The sequence below is a fragment of the Bemisia tabaci genome, chromosome 10 (assembly GCF_918797505.1).
Source record: "Bemisia tabaci chromosome 10, PGI_BMITA_v3".
Lineage (NCBI taxonomy): Eukaryota > Metazoa > Arthropoda > Insecta > Hemiptera > Aleyrodidae > Bemisia > Bemisia tabaci.
This window is the reverse complement of record NC_092802.1, coordinates 2,208,684-2,230,437: the sequence shown is the minus strand read 5'-3', so window position 1 is coordinate 2,230,437 and position 21,754 is coordinate 2,208,684. Positions and strand designations below refer to the sequence as shown.

The 21,754-nt window shown below is 37.9% G+C and overlaps 1 protein-coding gene across 1 annotated transcript; it reads left to right on the top strand.

The window, feature by feature from the left end:
- Window positions 1-3,607: 3,607 nt before the first annotated feature.
- LOC109035120 (gamma-soluble NSF attachment protein) lies at window positions 3,608-19,363 on the top strand. Its single transcript, XM_019048616.2, has 9 exons — window positions 3,608-4,039; window positions 5,744-5,811; window positions 6,669-6,753; window positions 7,316-7,333; window positions 8,536-8,743; window positions 10,188-10,258; window positions 11,391-11,568; window positions 14,216-14,422; window positions 15,724-19,363. The coding sequence occupies exons 1-9, from the start codon at window positions 3,981-3,983 to the stop codon at window positions 15,799-15,801; spliced, it is 972 nt and encodes a 323-aa protein (XP_018904161.2). The 5' UTR covers window positions 3,608-3,980; the 3' UTR covers window positions 15,802-19,363.
- Window positions 19,364-21,754: the final 2,391 nt, after the last annotated feature.

Sequence of the window (21,754 nt, the reverse complement as noted above, 5' to 3'; positions counted from 1 at the left end):
AGCCGGGCAATACGAAGCTATAAAAAAGTATACAGTTGGGCTATAGTTCCTATCACCGGGCTTTACACTTTATCGCCTGGCTGTTGCTTCTTCGCCATCGATTATAAAAGGCTATAAGAAATTGTGTAGAAATTCGTGTGCTTTGGAAATCATTAAGTTTGATACGGAAGTACCTTTATATTTACGAAACACATACATATTATATTTATTTTCCTTTAAAACATATTTTTTTTTCATCAATTAAAATGAGAATAGTCCATACAGAGTGTGCAAACATTTCAAAATCATGAGTTGAAAAACGCTGACTCCGCCAGATTAAATATTAGAGCCTAACACAAAGCGGAGCGGCGGCGACGCACTGGCGCCTACAAACCTAATAGGGATATTTCACGCATTGCGCAATGCGTGAGGTATCCCTGTTAGGTTTGTAGGCGCCAATGCGCGTTTTGCGCTCTCTGCCCGCCCGCCGCGCCGCAGCGTGCCACGGCGTCTGAAGCAACTATTTCACACCAGAGGTATTGCCCAGTATCACAGGAAATTGAAGGTTCTCCAACATATTAAGAATGACGGGCATCCTTCAAAAGTACGAAGCTTTCCTCGCAAAATAAATCAAGATACTACGGCACAAAAAGAGAGCGGTAGTCCAAAAACTAACTAAGTCCTATAGTATCCGTATTTAGTAACGTTTAGCATAAACTTTATCGTCTGGCTGTTGCTTAATCGCCATCGGCTATAAAAGGCTATAAGAAATTGTACAGCCGGCTACAGAAGCTATTGGAAATCTTACAGCCGGCTTTAGGTCTATAGTATTTTGGAACACACATTCTACTGCCAATTTTTACCAGGGAAGGCACGAAAAGTACAATTTTAAAACATGTTATTGGCACGTTCCACTAATGGGATTGATTAAAACCTACTTATCCTTTTCTTTCTCTTGTTTTTGTTGTACTCTGTTTAACAACTAACCCTCAAAAAAGCCTTTCCCTACGATACAATTTCACAGTTGAAAAAGCTTCCAGTGAATGAAGGGAGTAAGTGAGATTACTGAAAAATCAAAATACCTGTAGCGGTGATTTTGAACAAATCTCATCTCAAAATACCATTTTAAATAATTTTTTTTTGCTGCAAGACCCCACGTAACTTTTCAACATTAAAATCGTCTTTCTAAAAATCACAAAAATGTTACTTATACTTACCTCCTTCATTCGCTGGAGCTTCAACCTACCCTTTGGTACACCCAATATTCATTCATAAAATGTGAAGTGTAAGTACGTATCTGTCAGTGCTTTATAGAAAGCACACATAAAGAATGTATTGAGGAATGCGACTTCAAGTATTTTTACATGCGCGTATACCGCTCTTTGAGACCTCAAAAATCAAACTTAAAAAAATCAATTTTTCGCTAAAAACTACGGAAAACGGCCTTCTGGTACGCTGTAATTTTCAAAAATTTTCCGGGGGGGGACCCCCGAACCCCCCGCCTTCCTGGGGGGTATTCCATACCCCCCAGACCCCCCGGCGTGGGGGGCGCCAAAATCTGGGTTTGCACCCCCCTACGTGAAACGTAGATCCGGCCCTGATTATGGTATTTTGGAACACGGATTCTACTGCCAATTTTTACCAGGGTGCTCTACTATAGAAGAACTCTAGTGACAATACGAAGACAAGAAGCGCCTGCCCATCAGCTGAGCGTTTAATCAAGTACACTAATATACACATATTTTACTTGTATTCTTGGTCTATAAACTTTTTGCCTCCCTTAATTTAAAAATCTAAATTTTTGTATATACCCCCATCTTCCAAATTCTTCGTAAGGACGTTAGTAGCCTAGGATGCTACATGTGTAAAAATAAAATAACTAACTATATAGTATTCAAGAAAGGTGGCCAAAACGCGAAAAAACGTCAATCCCAAAAGTGACATACTCAAAACCTATTCAAAGAACACCATGAGAGCAAGGTTAATTTTCAGCCGTGATTCATTTTTTTATGATTTTTTTTTCAATTTTCTCTCCCGCCCCGCCTACTTTAGGCACAACCCTGGTAAAAATTGACGGTAGAATCTGTGTTCCAAAATACCATAGACCTGCAGCCGGCTGTAAGATTTCCAATAGCTTCTATAGCCGGCTACACAATTTCTTAAAGCCTTTTATAGCCGACGGCGATTAAGCAACAGCCAGGCGATAAAGTGTATGCTAAACGTCACTAATTACGGATGCTAGGACTTAGTGAGTTTTTGGACTACTGCTCTCTTTTTAGGCCGAAGTATCTTGATTTATTTTGCGAGGAAAGCTCCGTACTTTTGATGGATGCCTGCCATTCCTAATATATTAGAGCGCCTTCAGTTTCGTATGATACTGTGCAATACCTCTGGTGTGAAATAGTTGCTTCAAGCGCCGTGGCGTCACGCGTTGCGCAATGCGTGAAGTATCCCTGTTAGGTTTGCAGGCGCCAGTGCGTCGCCGCTCCGCTTTGTAATATTTAATCTGGCGGAGTCAGCGTTATTCAACTCACGATTTTGAAATGTTTGCACATTCTGTATGGATTATTCTCATTTTAATTGATGAGAAAAAATATGTATTGAAGGGAAATATAATGCGCGTTTTGTAAATATTAAGGTGGTTCCGTATCAAACTTAATGATTTCCAAAGCAAACGAATTTCCACACAATTTCTTATAGCCTTTTATAATCGATGGCGAAAAAGCAACAGTCAGGCGATAAAGTGTAAAGCCCGGCGATAGGAACTAAAGCCCGGCTCCATAATTTTGTATCGCTTTGTATAGCCCGCGGCCGTATGATTTTCTCCGTATTCTACAGCCAGCTATATGATTTTCTGTAGCCTTCTTCAGCCGGCTATAAGAATTCCTATGGTATTTTGAAACGTAGCTCTTATCGCCAATTTTTACCAGGGAAATGACTTTCAGTTAGGGGTTCAGACCGAAGAAATTCGAAAAAGTCCGAAATAAGCACGACCCTACTGGCCCTTTGCTGTAATTTAAGCAGAAGCTCCGAAATATTTATTGCTCCTTAAGTGTCACATTTGTTTAGGTTTTCTGAAATTAAGGAAAAGTGACTTTCAGCCTTTTGAACCTACCTGCTTTTATTTAGAGATGGCGGGCTGTTATTTTACCAATTTTCAAAGTAGGTAAAAGTGGGTCAGAAGTCTGCACTTTGGAAAGCAGGTCAGTGGAGTCTGGAGCTCATTACTGGGTCAACTGGGTCACTCAACCTCCCCCCCCCCCCCCCCCCGCGGGGGTCCCATTCTTGCGCCCCGCACATCGCACATCGCGTATCCCGGCTGGCGCCAAAAGCCCGATTCGTGACGTCATCATATGAACGTCATTCATACGGTTTTTTGTACGTTGCCGGCGTTTGCTTCAAATTAGCCCATACTCTAAAAGCGTCAATATTCAAGGGGAATGGCGCAAGTTAGGTGCTAAGATGGTAGGTTTGAGGCTTTTAATTTCACACAAGCACGCGAACGATCGCTCCAATTTCGAATTTTAAAGTAGCAACGAACTTCAATGCACACAGCGACAACGCCGCCTCCCTCAAAATCGATGAATGAAAGCGGGCCTTATCCCAAGTTCATCCTTGGGCAACCTGGCTCCTGCACAGTCGCAAGTAGGCAACCCGAAGCGCTCCTTGTCAGCTGCTGTTCCACACGTTGTGTTTATTTTGGTGTGAGTTTTCGAATGCGAAATTGCAATTGTATCCTCTAATCTTTCTCCTTTTTCGCAATCTTTTCCAGCGCAATTTCTCCCGAAGTTCACCTTAGTTTAACTGTGTAATCGGCCGCCGTTACGTTCACCTTGCAAATAACACCCAGTGATTAGTGAATCTGATATTGATTTTTTTGTCCCATTCATTCGCGAACGAACGTGTCACGAAGCGATTTCCCGGATTTTGTGCGGGTTCATCAATGCTATGTGCTGCTTTAACGTAGGAGTCTTGTAAAACACTTCTCATCCGATCTAACGATGACAGAAGCAAGGAAATTAGAAGAGGGTTTGGAGTACATTCGAAACGCTGAAAAAAGGTAAACATTCCACCTTATCTGTTATCACTTATCAGAGTAAATTTTCAGAACAATTTTCTGTAGTTCCTGGTAAGGGCATCTTTTGTACATCTCAGATTGATGCCTATGAATAAAGTACATTTTAGCACGCAGTTTCTACCAAAATTGATTTAATTAATTCGGCTCACCCTAGATCATATCAAGGCATGTATCGCAAGTCTCGGCCGAACACTACAAGTTTATCGCCATCTTTGATATTTTCACCGATCTGATCACTTATTTGATTCGATCAAGGCATGCAGCAATCCCTATTAAGTATTGGTTTATTGCTTGTCTTTCTTTCGGCGCAAAGGGAAATGATTCATTGAGGATAAAAATTGAGGTTAGCTCGCTCTAAGCGGCGTCCGACCCAGGCAGAGATGTCATCAGCTAAGTTAGTAGTTGTTTACTTTTGACTGTCACACGCAGTTGACCGCCTAATGTCTCTGTGTGTGGCAGTGTTGTTGCGTGCAATTGTGGTGCAGTAAACCTTCAATCGCTACTGAACGACTGTAAGGTGTTTGCTTGCAAACTAAAAGTAAACAAATGTCTACTGGATCTGACGACACCTCTAAGCAAGCCAAGAATTGCTTGTCCATAGATTTCAAGAGAATGAAAAAATCATGCCCATGAAATTGCTTGAAATCTCAAGACGGAGAATAGGTTGTTAGTCACTAAATCATTTGAAAATCAGAAGGGAAGAAATTATAGTATGTCTGGAAATAGGCGTACTTAAAGCAGGATTAAAGTAACAAAGCTGGACAGATAGAGGTGTTGTGAGATAAGTTGGCCATTGTTTACTTTCGGTTTGCAGGCGTGTTCGCGTAACTACCATCCACATGAAAACATCTAACTCTTGCAGAAGTGAAGACACAAACTTGGATAGGTTTTTTTAACACCTCCAAACCTTGTAACACTTCAATTTTAAGCCACACAAAAATCACAACCACTTTCAAGTCGCGGATCATAATTGATAAGAAGTTTTTTTACGATACGATCATTGTTTGATGTTTTTAAGGTGGATAGTAGCGAACGCTGCTTTGTGCAGTGGTGTAAATTCGTCGTCAGCGCTTGCAAACAGAAAGTAAATAATAGCCAACTTATCTGATGACACCTCTACATAAAACTACTTTTTGCGAGACCAGCAGCCTGATTGTTGAAATTTTTTGTTTGTCGGGACGACATAGATGACATAGGTTAAAAGGCGGAACGTGATTGGTCGGCTATGTCTTATCACTGCTTTGTCGTGCCTATGTCGGGTTGAACTCACGACAAGCTAACGGCACCTCTTAAGTTTCTGACAGTATGTCGTCCATTCCATCTGACAAAGGCACGACAAAGCAGTGTTAAGACATAGCCGACCATCACGCTCCGCCTTTTAACCTATGTCCTCTATTTCAACCCGACAAACACAAAATTTCAACACTCAGGTTGCAGGGTATGGGCCATTGGAATTGCCTGAAAACGTGTTTGCTGTTGACTGAATGGAGTAGCAAGACTCGACATGAGAGTCATGGTGGTAGGGGAGAACATACACTTGGAGGCCAAGTGGGATGTATGTTTATTTTATTACAGACAAGACGGGAACTGAATGCTTTGATTTTTTATCAAATGTTAAGCTCTGAATACCTAGATTAATGCTTATGTAATTGTAAAGATTAATTTTTTTTCTGTCCTGCTTTTCAGTCTTAAAACCGGTCTCCTGAAATGGCGTCCAGATTATGATGTTGCTGCAGATGAATATTCCAGAGCGGGTAAGCGTTCAGTCACCATTTATAGAGCTTATTTCATATTTTCATCCACAGAGTCCTAGTTTTTTATCAAGACTCGTAGTGTTGGATCTAATAAATTGAATCCCATGAATGCTGATGGTGAAAGCATCGAGCAGATCGCAGATGGCCTCTGTTTGCGACATAGCAGTTTTCTGGTCATGTTATTTATAATTTTTTTGGCAAATGATTGACCATCACTGTGCAAAATGTTTAAGACTAGTTTCCGTCTGCCAAATAGATTTATTCTCTGAAAATTTCATTTGAAAATGTCATTTGATATGTTCTTGAAAAATAAATAGGGTGCAGAAATTTAAAAATAGTTTTGTTTCTTTTTCCTCCTTCATTGGACTGTATCAGCATAGTACTCACTTTTCCTTTTTTGCCCGATGTAAAATTTCGGTTGTCAACCTAAAACTTAAAACACGATGGCTATTTCGGCTCTATCAGCCATCATCTGTGAGTACTATTTCAGTGAGTACTATTTAAAAATAGTACTTGTTGTCTTAAAAAGCACCAGAGAGATGTTTAGACTTCTCAAGTAAGGCAATGCTAAAATACTAATGCAGTTTTTATAAACAATGACAAGAAAGAAAAAGAAAAATCATCCTTTAAAATTGAGAATGTTAAATAGCTAATATTGTTAGCAATTTCATACACGATATTAAGGAAATATAAAGACTGGCAAAAATTTAGAGCGTTGACAGTATTTGAAACGAGAGTTTTATGGGAAAAACTAGAATGATGCCTTCAACAGAATTGTGGATTTTAAGCAGATGCTCTTCTATTTCTTATATTTTTAAATTTAAAACTGATCTAAGTAAATGATTCTTCTGTTGCAGCAACATGTTTTCAAGTGGCCAAATCTTACCAAAAGTGCTATGATTGTCTGATGAAAGCTTCCGATTGCCATAAACAGAACAGATCGTATCCTTTCAAACATGCATCTTACATGCCTTATTTTTCAATTTAGTTCTGTTCTGAGAAGTCCTCTTCTTAACTGAATTAATACACTTTGTCAAAACCTAATCGAATAATTTTTTTTGTTAGAAAACAGGTATTATTTAGAGTCTGTCATCCATCCCATTTTTATGTGTATTAGGTACATTAAGTGTTATTTTTGTGAAATATTTTCCAAGCCAAAAATTCCAAAAGAGCTCTCAAGTTTTTGTTGAGGAACAAAATGTGTTTTGCTTCGACTGAAAAGTGAATTGATTTAATAAAAGTAGCTTCTTTTCTGCTTGAAAATCTTGGAAACTTTAACCGAGAAAGACAAAATATCTAGAAGGATTGTTAAAGCAAAAGTAAAAGGAAAAATTGAGTTCACTTTTGCTAGCATAATCCCTAATTTACTTGTAATAAGCCCTGCATTTTGAAGCATGATTTTCTCAAGTACGTTAAACTTCGGTCATTTATGAATTGATATGTATTCATCAGGGGCCTGATTATTCCATGCCAGAGGGTTTTCCTTAATTGATTTTTTTCTCAGATGGTTTCATGCTGCCAAGTAAGTATTTAATCGTGCTTTAAATAATAGAAGAACAAAGGGAAGAAATAAATTAAAATTCTTATTATTAGCTCATGCGCTCATGTTATTCTTAGCAGTGTTTCCTCATGATTTTTAGTTAATTTTTCATCAAAAAGACCTACTTAAATCGGAGGTAATAATAATGAGCCATCAAATGGATCCACCATTTATGTGCTTGATGTTGGCTGTGACTAAGTAATAAGTATGTTATTCCTCCACAGTACTGATGACTTTCAAACAACCTTTACTCCAATTAGACTTTTGCTAATGTTATGATCACTTTCAGCCCTGAGCATGATTTTGTCAAAGAGGTTTTGGCCGTTTTAGTTTACAAACAGTATGCACACAAAAAATTAAAGAAGAAAGAATTGATACGTTGGCTAAAAACATGTCTCTTGAAATTTCTGGTAAAAGTAGCTTGCGAAGGTCACAGACTCAGACTTCATCCTACATTCTAATTTCAAAGGTCTTTGTGTACTCTTATAAGGTCAAGCACAGATTAAACGTCACAAATTGAATCATTCTTCAAGTATGTAGAAACAACTACAGTTGAAAATAAAAGTTGTTCAACAGAGAGATTGTATGCTTGCCATTGATTGCCCATGCTGCGCCTTATTGTATATGCAAAACTAAAAATTCCAACAATGAGAGGAAATAAGCTCTACCAAGCGAAATCTAAATTGCATTTTTGCATTTGCATTTGCGATCATTTTAATCAAAATATTTTGGTAGAGACCGTTTGTACTGCTTTCTACTGCTAAGGTATAAGAACATTTATGACTTATCATAAAATGTTTTTTTTAAAAGAAAAAAAAATAAATAAAATGATCTTTAATGCTGTCTATACTAAACCAAGCCTTAAAATTCGACACCAAGGTGTCTCTATTGTGCTTTTTTGGCCCCATGTGGCCAATATCAGTGAAATGACATCTAACACTGATCTGAAGTAACGGTGACTGCTTGCGAACTTTTAGCCATATATTGTCTTGACCCTGTCTTAGAGCTATTTAATTCAAATGCTCTTAAATTCTCAATGCTCCCTCTGAGTGATTTTCTGGCGCCACAGACACAAATGAATTAAAAAATGTTGCCATGAAACATGTCAGAGGTATTTTTAGTAATCAATCTTGACAAGTTGTTGGTACAGCCACCTTATATAATCATCATCTCTCCCTTTGCAGGAATTTAGAACAAGCTATCCTGATTTGCAAGGATCTTGGAGACTTGCGAGAAATTCCCCACCTGGCCGAAAAGTCAGCCAGTTTGTACCAGCAGTATGGCTCACCGGAGGCTGCTGCTACAGTGCTCAACAAAGCAGCCAAACTTTTGGAACAGAATAATGCAGAGGAAGCCCTGAGACTTTATCAACATGCAGCTGATGTTGCTATGGTAAGTTTTATTTATTATATCCACCAGGCAAACCCATTAGTTTTTTTTTCGAACTAAGTTCAAGAAGAGGCTCACTTGATTTTATGCCATAAAAGGGTCTAATCCAGACATTTCATGCCCTGAACATGATAAAGCTGATTCCTTGATACAGTAAGACCTCGATTTATCGGATTTCACGGGACCGGAGGTTGAATCCGTTAAATCACGGAATCCGCTAAATTGTGCAATCAGGCCTGCTGAAGGGAGCGGAGGACCGATCCATTAAATCGCGGAATCCGTTAAATCGCGATCCGATAATTCGAGGTCTTAGTGTAGCTTTTTTTCAATTTTTTTTTCTTCTTTCAACTAAAAACTACAAATTGCAGCTCTGTTTTGATCTGAAATACTTGAGCATTTTTCCCCCTCCAAAACATGCCTATGTCTCTAGGTAACACTCATCAATGGTCTAGTATTGAAAATTTAATTGTCAGTTTTTGTGGTTCAAGTCCCCTCTTCTCCGGGAAGAACATAAATTTTCACTTCGTGCTCAATGTGAAACAGCGATTATCAGTCAACACGTTGGTAGAATATTGCTGAGTCCAGACTATTCTGCAGGGAAAGCAGGGCCAAAATATTTCAAACATTTTCATCATTTAAAAAAGATGTGAACTCTAATGAATCAGTGAGCTCAAGAACACACCAACTCGGGTTTTTTTCGATTTTCACTTTTTTACGATTTAGTAACACTTATGGATAGAAGCATCTGCACGCAAAAGGAAATTTCGAAATTGCAATCGGAAGTGCTCGAAACAGCGACGGGAAAAGGGAAAAATCGAAGTATTCCATTGGAAATACCAATTTTTGGCCATTTCAAGGGAAACGGGTGACCATCCGATCTTGCGGTTTTCTGTTTTTGGTTTAGCATACCTTGTACCAACAAGTTATATAAATATTCAAGCGTTATTCAAGTCGAAAAATATAAATTTTTCAGGGCAGACTATGAAAAATCAGTATCTGAAAGTCGGTGAGAACGAAAACACACCAACTCGGAAATTTTTAAACGCTTAATTCTGTCATCAAACATGGTGTATCGATTTCAACATGGTGCTTTACAAAGTCTCTAAGTACTTGTCCTTTGGCACCAAAAAGGTTTTTCTTAAACTAACTTCTTCGCCCGCTGCGCAGTTTAGGTGTTTCCTGAACAATTTTCTTTTTCCAAGTTGGTGTGTTTTTCGAACTCACTGATTCTAATGAGTATCAGTGCACGCCTGAGAAGGGAAAGTGTTCAGCTCGGGCAGATACATTGTAATAATACGTGTTTTTTGGAATACCTCAATGTTTTTTTCTTGTCATAAAAAATGCATTTCTGTGGAAACGCAATTCCCAAAAGTAAATATGTAAGTAAAATTAACTTTTCCATGGTTAACTATATGTTGAAAATAACCTTCTTCTTTCTTTGCATCAGATTGAGGACAACAACAAACAAGCAGCGGAATATGTCAGTAAATCAGCAAGAATCTTAATAAAGCTGAAGCAGTGAGTATGCGCTAATTTATCTTTGTTTCTCCATTATTGAGGTAGTAGTAATATTGTTTTATTTGGGCAGCTGCCTTACTATCCGTATCTATTTATACTTTAAATTAAGGTGAGGCAAAGTGATTGGGAGTAAACGTCATGGGTCTTCCTGAGGGGTGCTGAAATTTCCTGTGATTATGATCATGATGACGCGACGCTTTGCAAGGACAATTGGGAAAGCCAGCTCGCAACAGCAATAAAATTGTGTTTCCACAAAAATTGTGACACAATTTGTGTGCTTTTCGTGTAATCACAGTGGAATTTGCAAGTTCTTTTTACAGATGTGCGGACATTCTTTAAAAAAGGCCAAAGCTTTAAAAATATTAGCCAGCTTGCAATGGCAATGAAATTGTGTGTTTCCACGGAAATTTATGAAATTAGGATGTTTTTGTAGAGTCATAGTGGGCTTTTCAAGTTTTTTTTTTTTTTTTTTTTTAGATGTGTGGAAATTTTTGAGTGAAAAACAAACAATAGGCCTTTGTTTCAAAAATATTGGGAAATAAAGCTGATTTCATAAATTTAAAGGCCAAGGACTTTCTGCAACCGTGGTCCTCCTGACTTGTGCAAGAATAAGAAAGTTGCATCCGGGAAATGTCATGAAATTAGGGAACCAGAAGTAAACTGAAAATATTGGGGGAATTCAGAGACTTCAGAGTGATACTATGTAATCAAAGCACGCCTTCAATTTGGTCGTAAAAAGCCTGGAACCTGAATATCATAGCAGTCTAAAAAACATCATGCTTTCTTTGCAATCTTTTGATTCTCATTGTTGACCTTTTCTAAAAGATCATCACCTTGCCTTCGCTGCTGTGCTAAGGATAACGCTGTATAAGCCTTCAGATGTTGCCTAATTTCTCCCAACAAATCTTAATTTTTCGGGAACAAATTTTCCCTCTGATTTTACAGAAAATTTTGTTTGTAATTTGATCTAAAGTGTCTGAAATTTTCATTAAAAATATTCATTACTTTTTTCGGACATGAATATTTTCTGAGAGAAAACTTAGCAAAATCCGAATGTTCTTACAGCGTTTTTTCTCAGCACAGCAGTTTGAGTCTTCAACTTTAATTTTTATTTCTTTTTGTCTGAGCTCAGATATGATCAAGCAGCTGATGCAATCCGTCGTGAGATTGGCCTCCATCAACAGTCGGAAAGCCTACAATCAATAGGTCGCTTAGCTGTAGCGTTAGTATTGGTCCAGCTCGCCAGAGAGGACTATGTCGCTGCAGAAAAAGCATTCAAAGAATGGGGAAACTGTTGCGATGCTCCAGAGGTAATCAAATTAACTGCTAATCTTAGTATCTTTTTCTCATTTGACTATTATCATGAGCTAATAAACTTTGAGAATGTAATTTAACAAAAAATGAGTCTTATAAAAAACTCTAACTTTCAAATTACCTGATTTTAACCAAAAGGACAAAGGATGTGTCCCATTACAGAGGATATTTTGGCCCTAACTTTGGTTGAAAATTCAAACAGCTTAGAATAATGTCATGTATGGTCAAATTGACTCTTAAGCATCTACCCTGTGAGAACTAGTCCTTATTTGAGGTGTTTTTGAAAGGTTTTTGCCTGATTTACCAGCGCAAAGTAGTAAAGTTTTGCAGTTTTTTCGCATAATTGCTCATTTTCGGTCCTAAATTAGATTGTTTATGTATGAGCACAAGGGACTATAACTTTCATATTCGAATATGTTAATCTTTAATACTTCCATTACAACATATTTAAAGGAGAAAGTGGTAGTCGCTTGTGCTCAAACATAAACAATCTAATTTAGGACCGAAAATGAGCAATTATGCGAGAAAACTGCAAAACTTCACTACTTTGCACTGGTATATCAGGCAAAAACCTTTCAAAAACACCTCAAATAAGGACTAGTTCTCACAGGGTAGATGATTAAGAGTCGATTTGACCATACATGACATTATTCTAAGCTGTTTGAATTTTCAACCAAAGTTAGGGCCAAAATATCCTTTGTAATGGGACACATCCTTTGTTTCGGGAGGCTAACTGCTCCCGTCTTCAGCAGGTGACAACTGAGGCTCATTTTCAACTCATTCCAGGTTTTCTTTCACTTCTCTTGGTATCAAAGGATGAAAAGCAGTGTTCTGCCTTCTCCGAGTGCCATGCGCCAAATGCGCCTAAAAATCAGGCCTTGGTGCCTAAAAATTAAGGGAGCTGAGCCATCGAGGCGCCTATAAAATTTGACAGATTGAACTTGCAATCGGGAAGCAGCGGTAGCAATGAAGAGCTCTCTATATGCACCGTTCGCAGCATCACCATGGCCCGTATACAAAAATTTAATTTGGCTCCTAAAAATTAGTAGATGGCGCCTAAGAATTGGGCTTTCCGGCCAAGGTGGCACCTAAAATTTTAGGCGGAAGGCAGTACACTGATGAAAAGTGTGTAATCGGGTACCAATAATTTTATGTGTGTGCTCATCAAGATGAACGCAACTGGTTATTGTGAAAGATACACTCGTGCTTTCAGCTTTTGAGTCCAGCAACAAATGTTTTGAAAACATCTGAAAGTCAATTTAGCCCTTTTCAGGTTATTTCATTGGCCTCTGATAATTTCGCTGTGAAATAATATCAAAGTAAATTATAAAAAATTTAAAAAAAAAGTTATAGATAAAAAATTAAATAAAAATTTATTGATAAAAAATTAAATAATTACAAAACATAATATTCGTAAAATTATAACACCTCAGCTATCGTGATTACAACTTATTTCTACAAAATAGTAATGGTGTTATAGTAGTAAATCTACATTGTTCAAGTATCTTTTTTTCGGTCTTATTTAATCTGATGATCTTAGCTCTAGTTAAGACCCATCAATCTGCTCCATCTGTTAATGGACTAAAAATTTCAGGGTTCCCGGCGGTCTGGGATGGGAAACTGAGAAAATCAGATGACGAGCAGGAAAAATCAGGGAATTTCTGACACATCTACTAATCACTTGGACATATCACTGATCTTTCAATTGTTCCCCGTTTCTGGTCAATTTTTAAAGCTTGCCAGCTTTTATCCTGCCACTGAATGCCTTTTTCTATAATTTGATCCCAAAACAAGGAAATTTTGTCTGAAATTTAGCGAAAGTCAGCATATTAAAAAAAAATTTTCTCAAATTTTCTTACTTTTATCGACGAGTAAAGTTCAGCTGTTTCGAGCGGTCATCTGGCCGCTACCTGCTTGCCCGTCCTCTAGATACCCCCACTAGGGTCTCAGCCACCCCTCCCACCACGTTCTTTCGGCTATCTCCGTTTTCTTTCGTATAGCTTTCCTCCCACCAACCTCAAAGAAGGTTTGGGTCGCATTGTCGTTCGTCACTCACCACCCACATTCCGTCGCAATCTCTCAGCTACTCCGCTTCACCACTTCTTGATAGGCATCCTGGCGGTTTGACTGACCCTGACTTATTACTGCAGCGGTGCGCACACGTATTGCTAACAACATGTATTGTTATGGACATTTCATTCTTATTTGTTCTTTTCTCTTTCCAACTTTGTTTCAAATTTGCTTGATACTTCGTTTCTTCCTCTCTCTTTATTTTGTTGGTCGGTCGACTACGTTGATCGGCTTTTTGCTATTGAAAGCACATTAAGACTTCATGGATTTAAATGGTGGAAATTTAGTTCGAAGTTCAAGAAAAGTCAGGGAATCAGAATTTTTTTTTTTTTCTTGTCTCGTAAAGATAAAAAATCTGTGCAGGCACAGATACCAAACTTCAACCCGCCTTGGCCAACCTCATGGCGGTTTTGTATATCATTTAGAAAATTTCGGAGTCCAGGAAAAGCAAGAAATTTAAGAAAAAGTTAGGGAATTCGAAGACGAAGAAACTATGGGAACCCTGAAGTTGATCGAATACAACTTACAAACTTACTTTTCAGTACCTGAAGTAACATGTCTATTTGTTCACAGGTACAAACTCTTGAGGCGTTAATTCAGGCTTATGATGAGGAGGATCCTGATGCAGCAAGAGCAGCATTGAATTCACCGTTCATCAAACACATGGATGTTGAATACGCTCGATTAGCCAGAGATCTGCCGCTACCAAAAGGCATATCCCTTCCGGCTCCCTCCTCGGTCCGACCCAATGCTGCACCCTCTTATGTCTCGCCTAATGCTGTGAGTATTGTGCTTTAATGCCTGGGCTTTTTTTTTTTATCAATGTAAGTAAATTACTGAATGCAAAAGGAAATAATTTTTCTCAGCAAGCCTTTTTTTTTTCTTTGGAGTAATTGTATACTTTTTCCATCCGAATCAGAAAATAATAGAGTACATAAAAGAGTCTCTTTCACAAAGCTCTCTAACCGTATGCGAGGCGTATCTGCCAGGCTCATATTCTCTCAAAGTCCTTCAAGCAGTTGAAATTTTAGAGTTTAGGTCATTTGTTTTCACTCATTTTGAGCCTTCAGTGTAACAAATCGTCTAATGTCATATAATTGATAAAAGTTTTCTACGGTTTCCTTGCAGCTTGGAAGTAAAGTACATATATCATTTTACCAGTTCATTTTCCTGTATATTAATCAAGTTCATGTATCATTATTTACTATATTAATCAGTGTTTGACACTACAGGTGGTTGGTTTTATCAAGAATCAGCCCAACTGTATTTTGTTTTGCCTTATTTCCTCTTTAGTGATAATTTTTAATTGAAAACTAAGCGTTACAATGACCCGAAACTTTTTGTGAATTTTCCTTGAATTAAGGAAAGTACTCACTAAAAAACCCTACAAATCCCAAGTATATTGTCTCCATTGGACAAAAATGTAGATAGTTTTTGGAGCTAAAGTTAGCTGCAGTCTTAACTTAAATGTATTTCCTTACCCTCTAAACTGGCCAATAGGATAGCTTATGTTGAACCATGAAGATTCAAAACTCAACTCCTTGCTTCGCTGTTTATTATTATATTCTGTAAGAAAAAATAGAGGATCCATCGGAACATTTTATCCTACGCGCAAGTGTGTCTTTGAACATTTTATCCACTCCTGTGATTAGTCAGCGGGTTACAGAAAAGTCAGGAATTTATTGCACCCATCAATTTTTCACAAATCGTCACCTTCCGGCCAAAGTATCACAAGCGCCATGCGACTTTGAAAAGATTCCGCAGCCATTTTATTTTTTTACAAGGAAATTGCTAGTTGAATCTGTTTGAAAATTTTACTGAATTTTATTGGCAGCACAAAGAAAATTCAGTAAAATTTCTGGACAGCTTTGTTGCATAATTTCTATGTAAAAAAATAAAATGGTGGTAGAAATTTTTAAATGTCACATGGCGCTTGTGATACTTTAGCCGGAGGGCAAAATGGCAATTTGGCCTTTACCCTGAGGTTCAATACTATAGTGCTCCAATTTTTCTGTAGATGAATTATTTTTTAGTGTTTTAAAAGTCATCTTAAAGTCCTAAACCGTCCGCATTTTTTTCAGCCTGTGACCAGCTCAGGCTCCAGTGGTCAACCCACAGGCGGCAATGAGGATGATGAAGAAGAAGGTGGACTCTGTTAAGCTGGCGTTATATCACCAGCGGAGAGTGCTCGCTGCATGACTTGTATGTCCAGCACCTGAGATAGGCTCTGATCTATTCATCCTAGTTGTACAGTCCTCGATAATTGTGATCAACCAAGTACCGTTAAGAATGTATTCCCCATGGAAGACGTCAATCTTTTCATGGATTGTCCACAAACTGGACTTCATTTTGCATTTGTGAACTAAAATTTCTGGCTCATTTCAGAAACAACACATATGCTATTAGTTTCCTCATGGAGATAGGTGCTTCTGTGGGGAGCCAAAAACAGTGGTTCCTTATTGCAAAATGCAGTCCAATTGATAAGACAGTAAATTTTAAATTTAAAGCAATTCTTAAGTGGCTTTGTTTCGATCCATCTTGACAGCTTAAAATATTGAAATTGTCAGCCACTGTGCCGTGTACTAACGATCTTTTTTTCCTTTTTGAAAGTGAAAATTTCTGGGGTGTTCTTAAAACAGATGAGAAATAGCCACTTCTTCATTTTGAAATTTTAGGCGTCAATAATTTTATGATAGTCGTCGAGTAAGTTTCAGGGTATTAAGTTAGTGGGCTGATTGGTGGCATTGATAGACATAGCGATAGACAAAGCAGACAAAGAGAAAATGGAGCGATCCTGTTTGTTGAAATAGGTGATTGTTACAGACTGATGGGGAAAATGATGGACCAACTATAGGGTTCTTTGTGAACCGCCGTTAGTTAGTCTATTACTCATCTCCTTCCTTTGTCCATTGCAGGCACCTGCCTCCTTAATGGGATTGCTTCAACTTTTCTTGGTCTTATTTGTCTATAATTTTGTCTGTCAATTTCAACTATTCGCCCACAGAGTACCTACTTACTTGTCGTGGAGTTTTCCATAACGTAATCTGGGTCACGTCTCTTATTTTTAAGCCTAATATCGTTAGATCTACGAATGTGTGTCGAAATTTTCTTTGAAAATAAGGTCTACTTTGGTTCATTGCACCGTTTTAAAATAATTTTCAAGGCTTTTTCTTCTGAAAAAACTAAACTCCTTGGGCAAATTATGGTGATAAATCGATTTGAGCCATTTTGAAATGTGCGTATTGGCTTTAAACCAAAAATATGAGGACTAAATTTTGCAGTTAGGAATTACAATTTCTGGCTTATCCAAGAAAATATTTATGTGTATAGAGACATTGATAGAACATGCGTTGTTTCTAAACTGAGCCTGAAATTTTAGTTCCTTATTGCAAATTGTAGTTCATTTCTTTGTCATTTGTTTTTGAGAATAGTTTCATCAACCGAAAATTTCACAGTATGTTCATACTGGTTGTAATTAATATTCTTGTATCTACCTTGTAGTTTCAAACATCAGGACTTACAAGGGATCGAAGACTTATTTTTGCAGAAGAATGATAATGTCAAAAGTCATCAGGTTTTTTTTAGTACCGAAAGTGTACAGGAAAGTAGGGAGATATATTTGTAATTGGCTGTGCAAGAGGCTTTAACAGTTCATTTTTTTGGATGCTAAGCAATAAGATACCATGATTAAGAATCTAATGTAACTCTTCTTGTCCAATAGATAATCGTACAGTGCAAATTCGCAGAAAATCATTGGTTTTTCTCATCATTGAGAAACTGAAACAAGTTGAAGTTCTAAATGATGGTAGAAACTTGTTCTCAAATTTTATTATCGTACCTCACCGTAAATATCTCATATTTCCCTCCCCGTATCGGTCGAATTTTCTCAGGACTAAGACTACAGTCTCCACCTCTTGATAACTGTCATGAAAGAGTGAGTTGAAAATTGTTATTGTTTGAGAAATTTTATGCATGCTTGCGCTGTTGTAAATACTTGTAACTGTTTCTATTATTCATCAAAAGTTCTTATTAAACATTTCCAAAGTCTAATGCAAGTTGACCTAAATAATAATTCTGACCTCGTTTCATGCTTTACACAGGCTCATTTTAAACTGGACTATATTTTGCAATTAGGAGCTATAAATTCTGGCCCAGTTTAAAAACAGCGTATGTACCACTAGTTTCCCTATGCTCATAAGTGTTTTTTCTGATGAGAAATTGTAGATTCTGAATTGCAAAATGCAGTCCAACTGCCCTCCTCCTCCTCATGATTATTATCATATAGGGTGATCCAAAAGTTTCGCACAACCCTTAGGGCCCATGCCTTTTTAAGGATGGCACCCTGAAAGTTTTGAAGGTTCCCAAAAGTCGTTTCTTTTGACCTAGGGACACTTACAAAATATCTCGATTTGTTCAAAAGTTGCAGGGGTGATGACGAGTGCTATTGGAGTAGGACTTTTGGATCACCCTATGTATTTTTAAACTTTCAATAGGTATGAGTCCCTTTTTCCCCTATTAAACACTCAATAGACTCATGTTTTGTTATGGTCAAATACTTCATGTCGTTTATCATTCAACATTTTTTTACTTCTTTGCGAAAGTCACTTAATTTTTTGCCTGAGAAGATGGTTTCGTTTTGTTGCGTCTTTTCTATATTTACTCACCTAAAGCGATTATGTTAGACTGTAACTTTGTGGGGATGAAATCGCCATGGTGTGTACTAAGCTCAAAGTCAATGTAAGCAACTCTTTTGTTGAGTAATTGGTTTACCAGAGTCCACGCCGAATAAGTTAACATGCTTTAGATTGCGACTGAAGATCCTGTGCCGTCAGTTGATCGTAAATAAAAATTGGATTGAAAATAAATGAAAGAATCAAGATAAAAGATCTTCTGTCGCAGTCTAAAAGTGTCTTAACTTATTTAATGACTCTGAATATCATGAATAACTCTCTTTGAATATCAAGAGGGATGGAACTCACTCTCACTTTGGACTTTCAGCATACTTTCATTTAAATTACAATTGTAAATCCTTGGAATAGAGCAATAATTACTCAGCCTCAGCGATTACATAATAAATTAATTCGTTTTTTAACTATTTTTGCGTACAATAAAAAATTAAGGCAGTTGTGTATACAAGTGTTTTGAACTGATAGACGTGTCAAGCCAATGGAAGCCCCTGAAAGTGGAAGCAAAAAATCAGGTGGTTACATCGTGCTGATTTCGTAGACGAGTGTAAGCCAGTGCTGAGGTAGTTTCAAATTGTTTGTACAGTTGTCTTCCTAGCAAATGGTAGCCAGTGTGAGAAAAATTATTGTTTTGATGAGCTTTTTCCTCTTCTATCATGAGAACTTTCTGTTTGATGATGACTTTTATGCATGATGCCTGAGCGCACTGTTCGTCAGTCATACCGTAGCCAACCCAAAATTTTCTCAATTCAGCCAAAGTAGTTTGTTCTCATTGGTCCTAGCAATAAATACCGCCATGGCAATACTCTCTCTTCACTGTGCTGCAACTAAATAACATTTTAGCTTGATTTCAACAGCACTTTACCGAATCCCAAAATTTTTCACACTCTATGTTTTTGACAAACGAATCTCTCTAATTTCTGTCTCCTGTAATGTTACCACCCCTTGGTCTTGCTTCTTGCCTAATTTGTTATTGTTATTTGTAAATCGTTAATTTATCTTGTCAGTAAAAGAGAATAAAATGGTATTACGTCTACTTTTTGAATAAAGAGATTATTCTTTTCACCTGTTGGGAGAGACATACGTACTGAAAGGGACCCGTCAAGCTTTCCAAATTGTTTGCCAGTATCCAACTTGCAGTTTTTGCACACATAAACTTTTGGAAGTTATGAGGCAACCCACGTTTCCTGTCATAGAAATTTTCTTAACATTATTTTAAAAAAAACTAATTAACAATTTATCTTCAATACAACTCTTTTCTAGTGATTACTAATATTTGACGCCAGAAAGCAGAAACATAGGTAACTTAAAAAAGCAATCCCAAAAGAGGCCCCTTTTTAAGAGCTAAAATAAACCTGCGTTTTGAGTAAAGTCCAAATTAGATTTTGAGTACACCCGCTGTAAGGAGTGCTGCGCCCTTTGCAGAGATTTTGCTTCGTTTCTGTACCATTTTTGACTTGTGCTAAAACCAATTTTGGTGATAAACTTACAGCTGGATGTTGATGGAAGCCCTAGGTTCTCAGAAAATGCGTCTAAGAAGGTCAGTTTTCGGGGGGAGCTTGAGTGGTCTGTCCTAAAAACTGCCCATCTTCGAAATTAATTATTTTCCAGGTTACAAAAGAAAAAGTGAGTTCAGTGTCCTTCAGTAATTCTTAAAAACTTCTGTGTTTTTTCCTCTCTTGACTGAGAAAACTCGGTGGAAATTTCAAGTGATGATATTCATTTGTTCTTCAAAAAATAAAATGGAAGCAGAGATTCTTAAACCCTGCAAACGAAATACAAGGTGGATTTATTGTCAATAAGTGTTTAAAAATCTTAACATTAACTTTTAATTTCCAAATTTGGCAGTTTTTGGAGGAAGACATTGATGTGGGGGAAAGTGGGCTCAAAGACCGGGAAGAGGTATACTGGACATCAGGGGCTTGGAGGTCAAGGCGCGTTGGTGCAGTTATTGAAAATATTGAGATATAAATAGTTTCAAGTAAAGCTGTAGGTAGTCTTAATGCATATTTTGTGAAAAATTCGCTCCCGAGTTCCAATTTTTAAGCATTAAAAAGTCTGTTTGAACCTTCTTTCCGGCATAAGGATCCATGTAATTTCGAAACTTCAAATACATATTTCTCGGAATAGCAAAAACTGCACTTATGCGCCTTGTCCTCCAAGCCCCTCAAGTAACATTCAAGGAAAGAAATCCTTGAATTTTATCTCGACAAACGGATTTAGATGGGACATTATTTCAAAAAATCTAATAAAATATAATAACAAAATCATACTCCTAATTCCTTTCATTTCATAGAATTCGTTTCTTTTCCATTCCTTTTAAATCTATCTGCTGACACAATTTTATCTATCACAAACGCAGATTTTTACATAAAATTTTAATCTTCTTTTTCTTATCCCCCCCCCTTCTTTAAAAAAAAAAAAAAAAAAAAAAAAAAAAAAAAAAAAAAAATTACCAAGTAGGCAATTACCACAATCAACAATGTTTTGTTCTTACGATAGAATGCATAAATAAAACTACAACAGTGGATGGTCACTCAAATAAAGAATACATAGGTACAATTTACGTCATCATCATCATCACCATATATAATTCCGTAAGCCTTTTCTTTGCGTCAAAATTCAGCGCGAACCGCCGGGCCGATCCGTGCGCGGGTGGTACCGGCTCGACCGTCCCGGTCCCCCGACGGCGGGAAAAATATAGGGATCGGCCGGCGTTCCCGGCCCCCCTCGCCCCCTCGGGATAAACGGTTATCCCGTTGGTCCCGTCGGGAGATGCGCGGTTTTTCCTTTTTCCCGTCCTATTTTTCTTCGGTCTGATGACTCGGCTGCCCGGTTCGTTCGTTTCCCTGGAAATGGCCGTGGATGCTAGATTTACTGCGGAAGCGTAGTGCACCGTGGACCGTCGTTGTCTCGCAATTTTTTGTCTTCAGTCAAGGAGAATCCGTGTTCAAAGCGTGGGCGTCCTGCGAGGCGTGGGCATGTTTTTCGCAACCCCTCCTTGCGGCGCATCGAGCGGCGTGGCGAAATGCGACTTATGCGTGATTTACCGTATTCGTTTCGACGGAGCATTTACGATGTTAATGAAAGAGATTCTTATAAATTTAATATATTGAGATATATTAATACTGAAACTTAATATTGAAGAAATGAATTAAGGACGGAAATTTTGAAACACCGCAATGGAGATACGTGGTTTCGCACTTCAGTCGGTGCGATAAGGACATCCATCAAGTTTAAAAAAATGCATCAAGTCCCCGTCACCGCCGACCAACGCGTTTGTCGATCGAATCAACTACAGGTATTATGCGTAGGAGGTCAAAACGCCTTCAATTTTTTGAACGCAATACGGACATCCGTCGAGGTTGTATAGTTGTATCAAGGCGCCGTAGCAAGCGCGTCCCATTGATTATCGTTATAGACGAAT

Bases quoted from the DNA above. Each gene is read 5' to 3' on its own strand.
- LOC109035120 (XM_019048616.2), top strand. From the start codon at position 3,981: ATGACAGAAGCAAGGAAATTAGAAGAGGGTTTGGAGTACATTCGAAAC. The intron at 4,040-5,743 runs GTAAACATTCCA...CCTGCTTTTCAG, and splicing joins ATTCGAAACGCTGAAAAAAG to TCTTAAAACCGGTCTCCTGA. The intron at 8,744-10,187 runs GTAAGTTTTATT...TCTTTGCATCAG, and splicing joins ATGCAGCTGATGTTGCTATG to ATTGAGGACAACAACAAACA.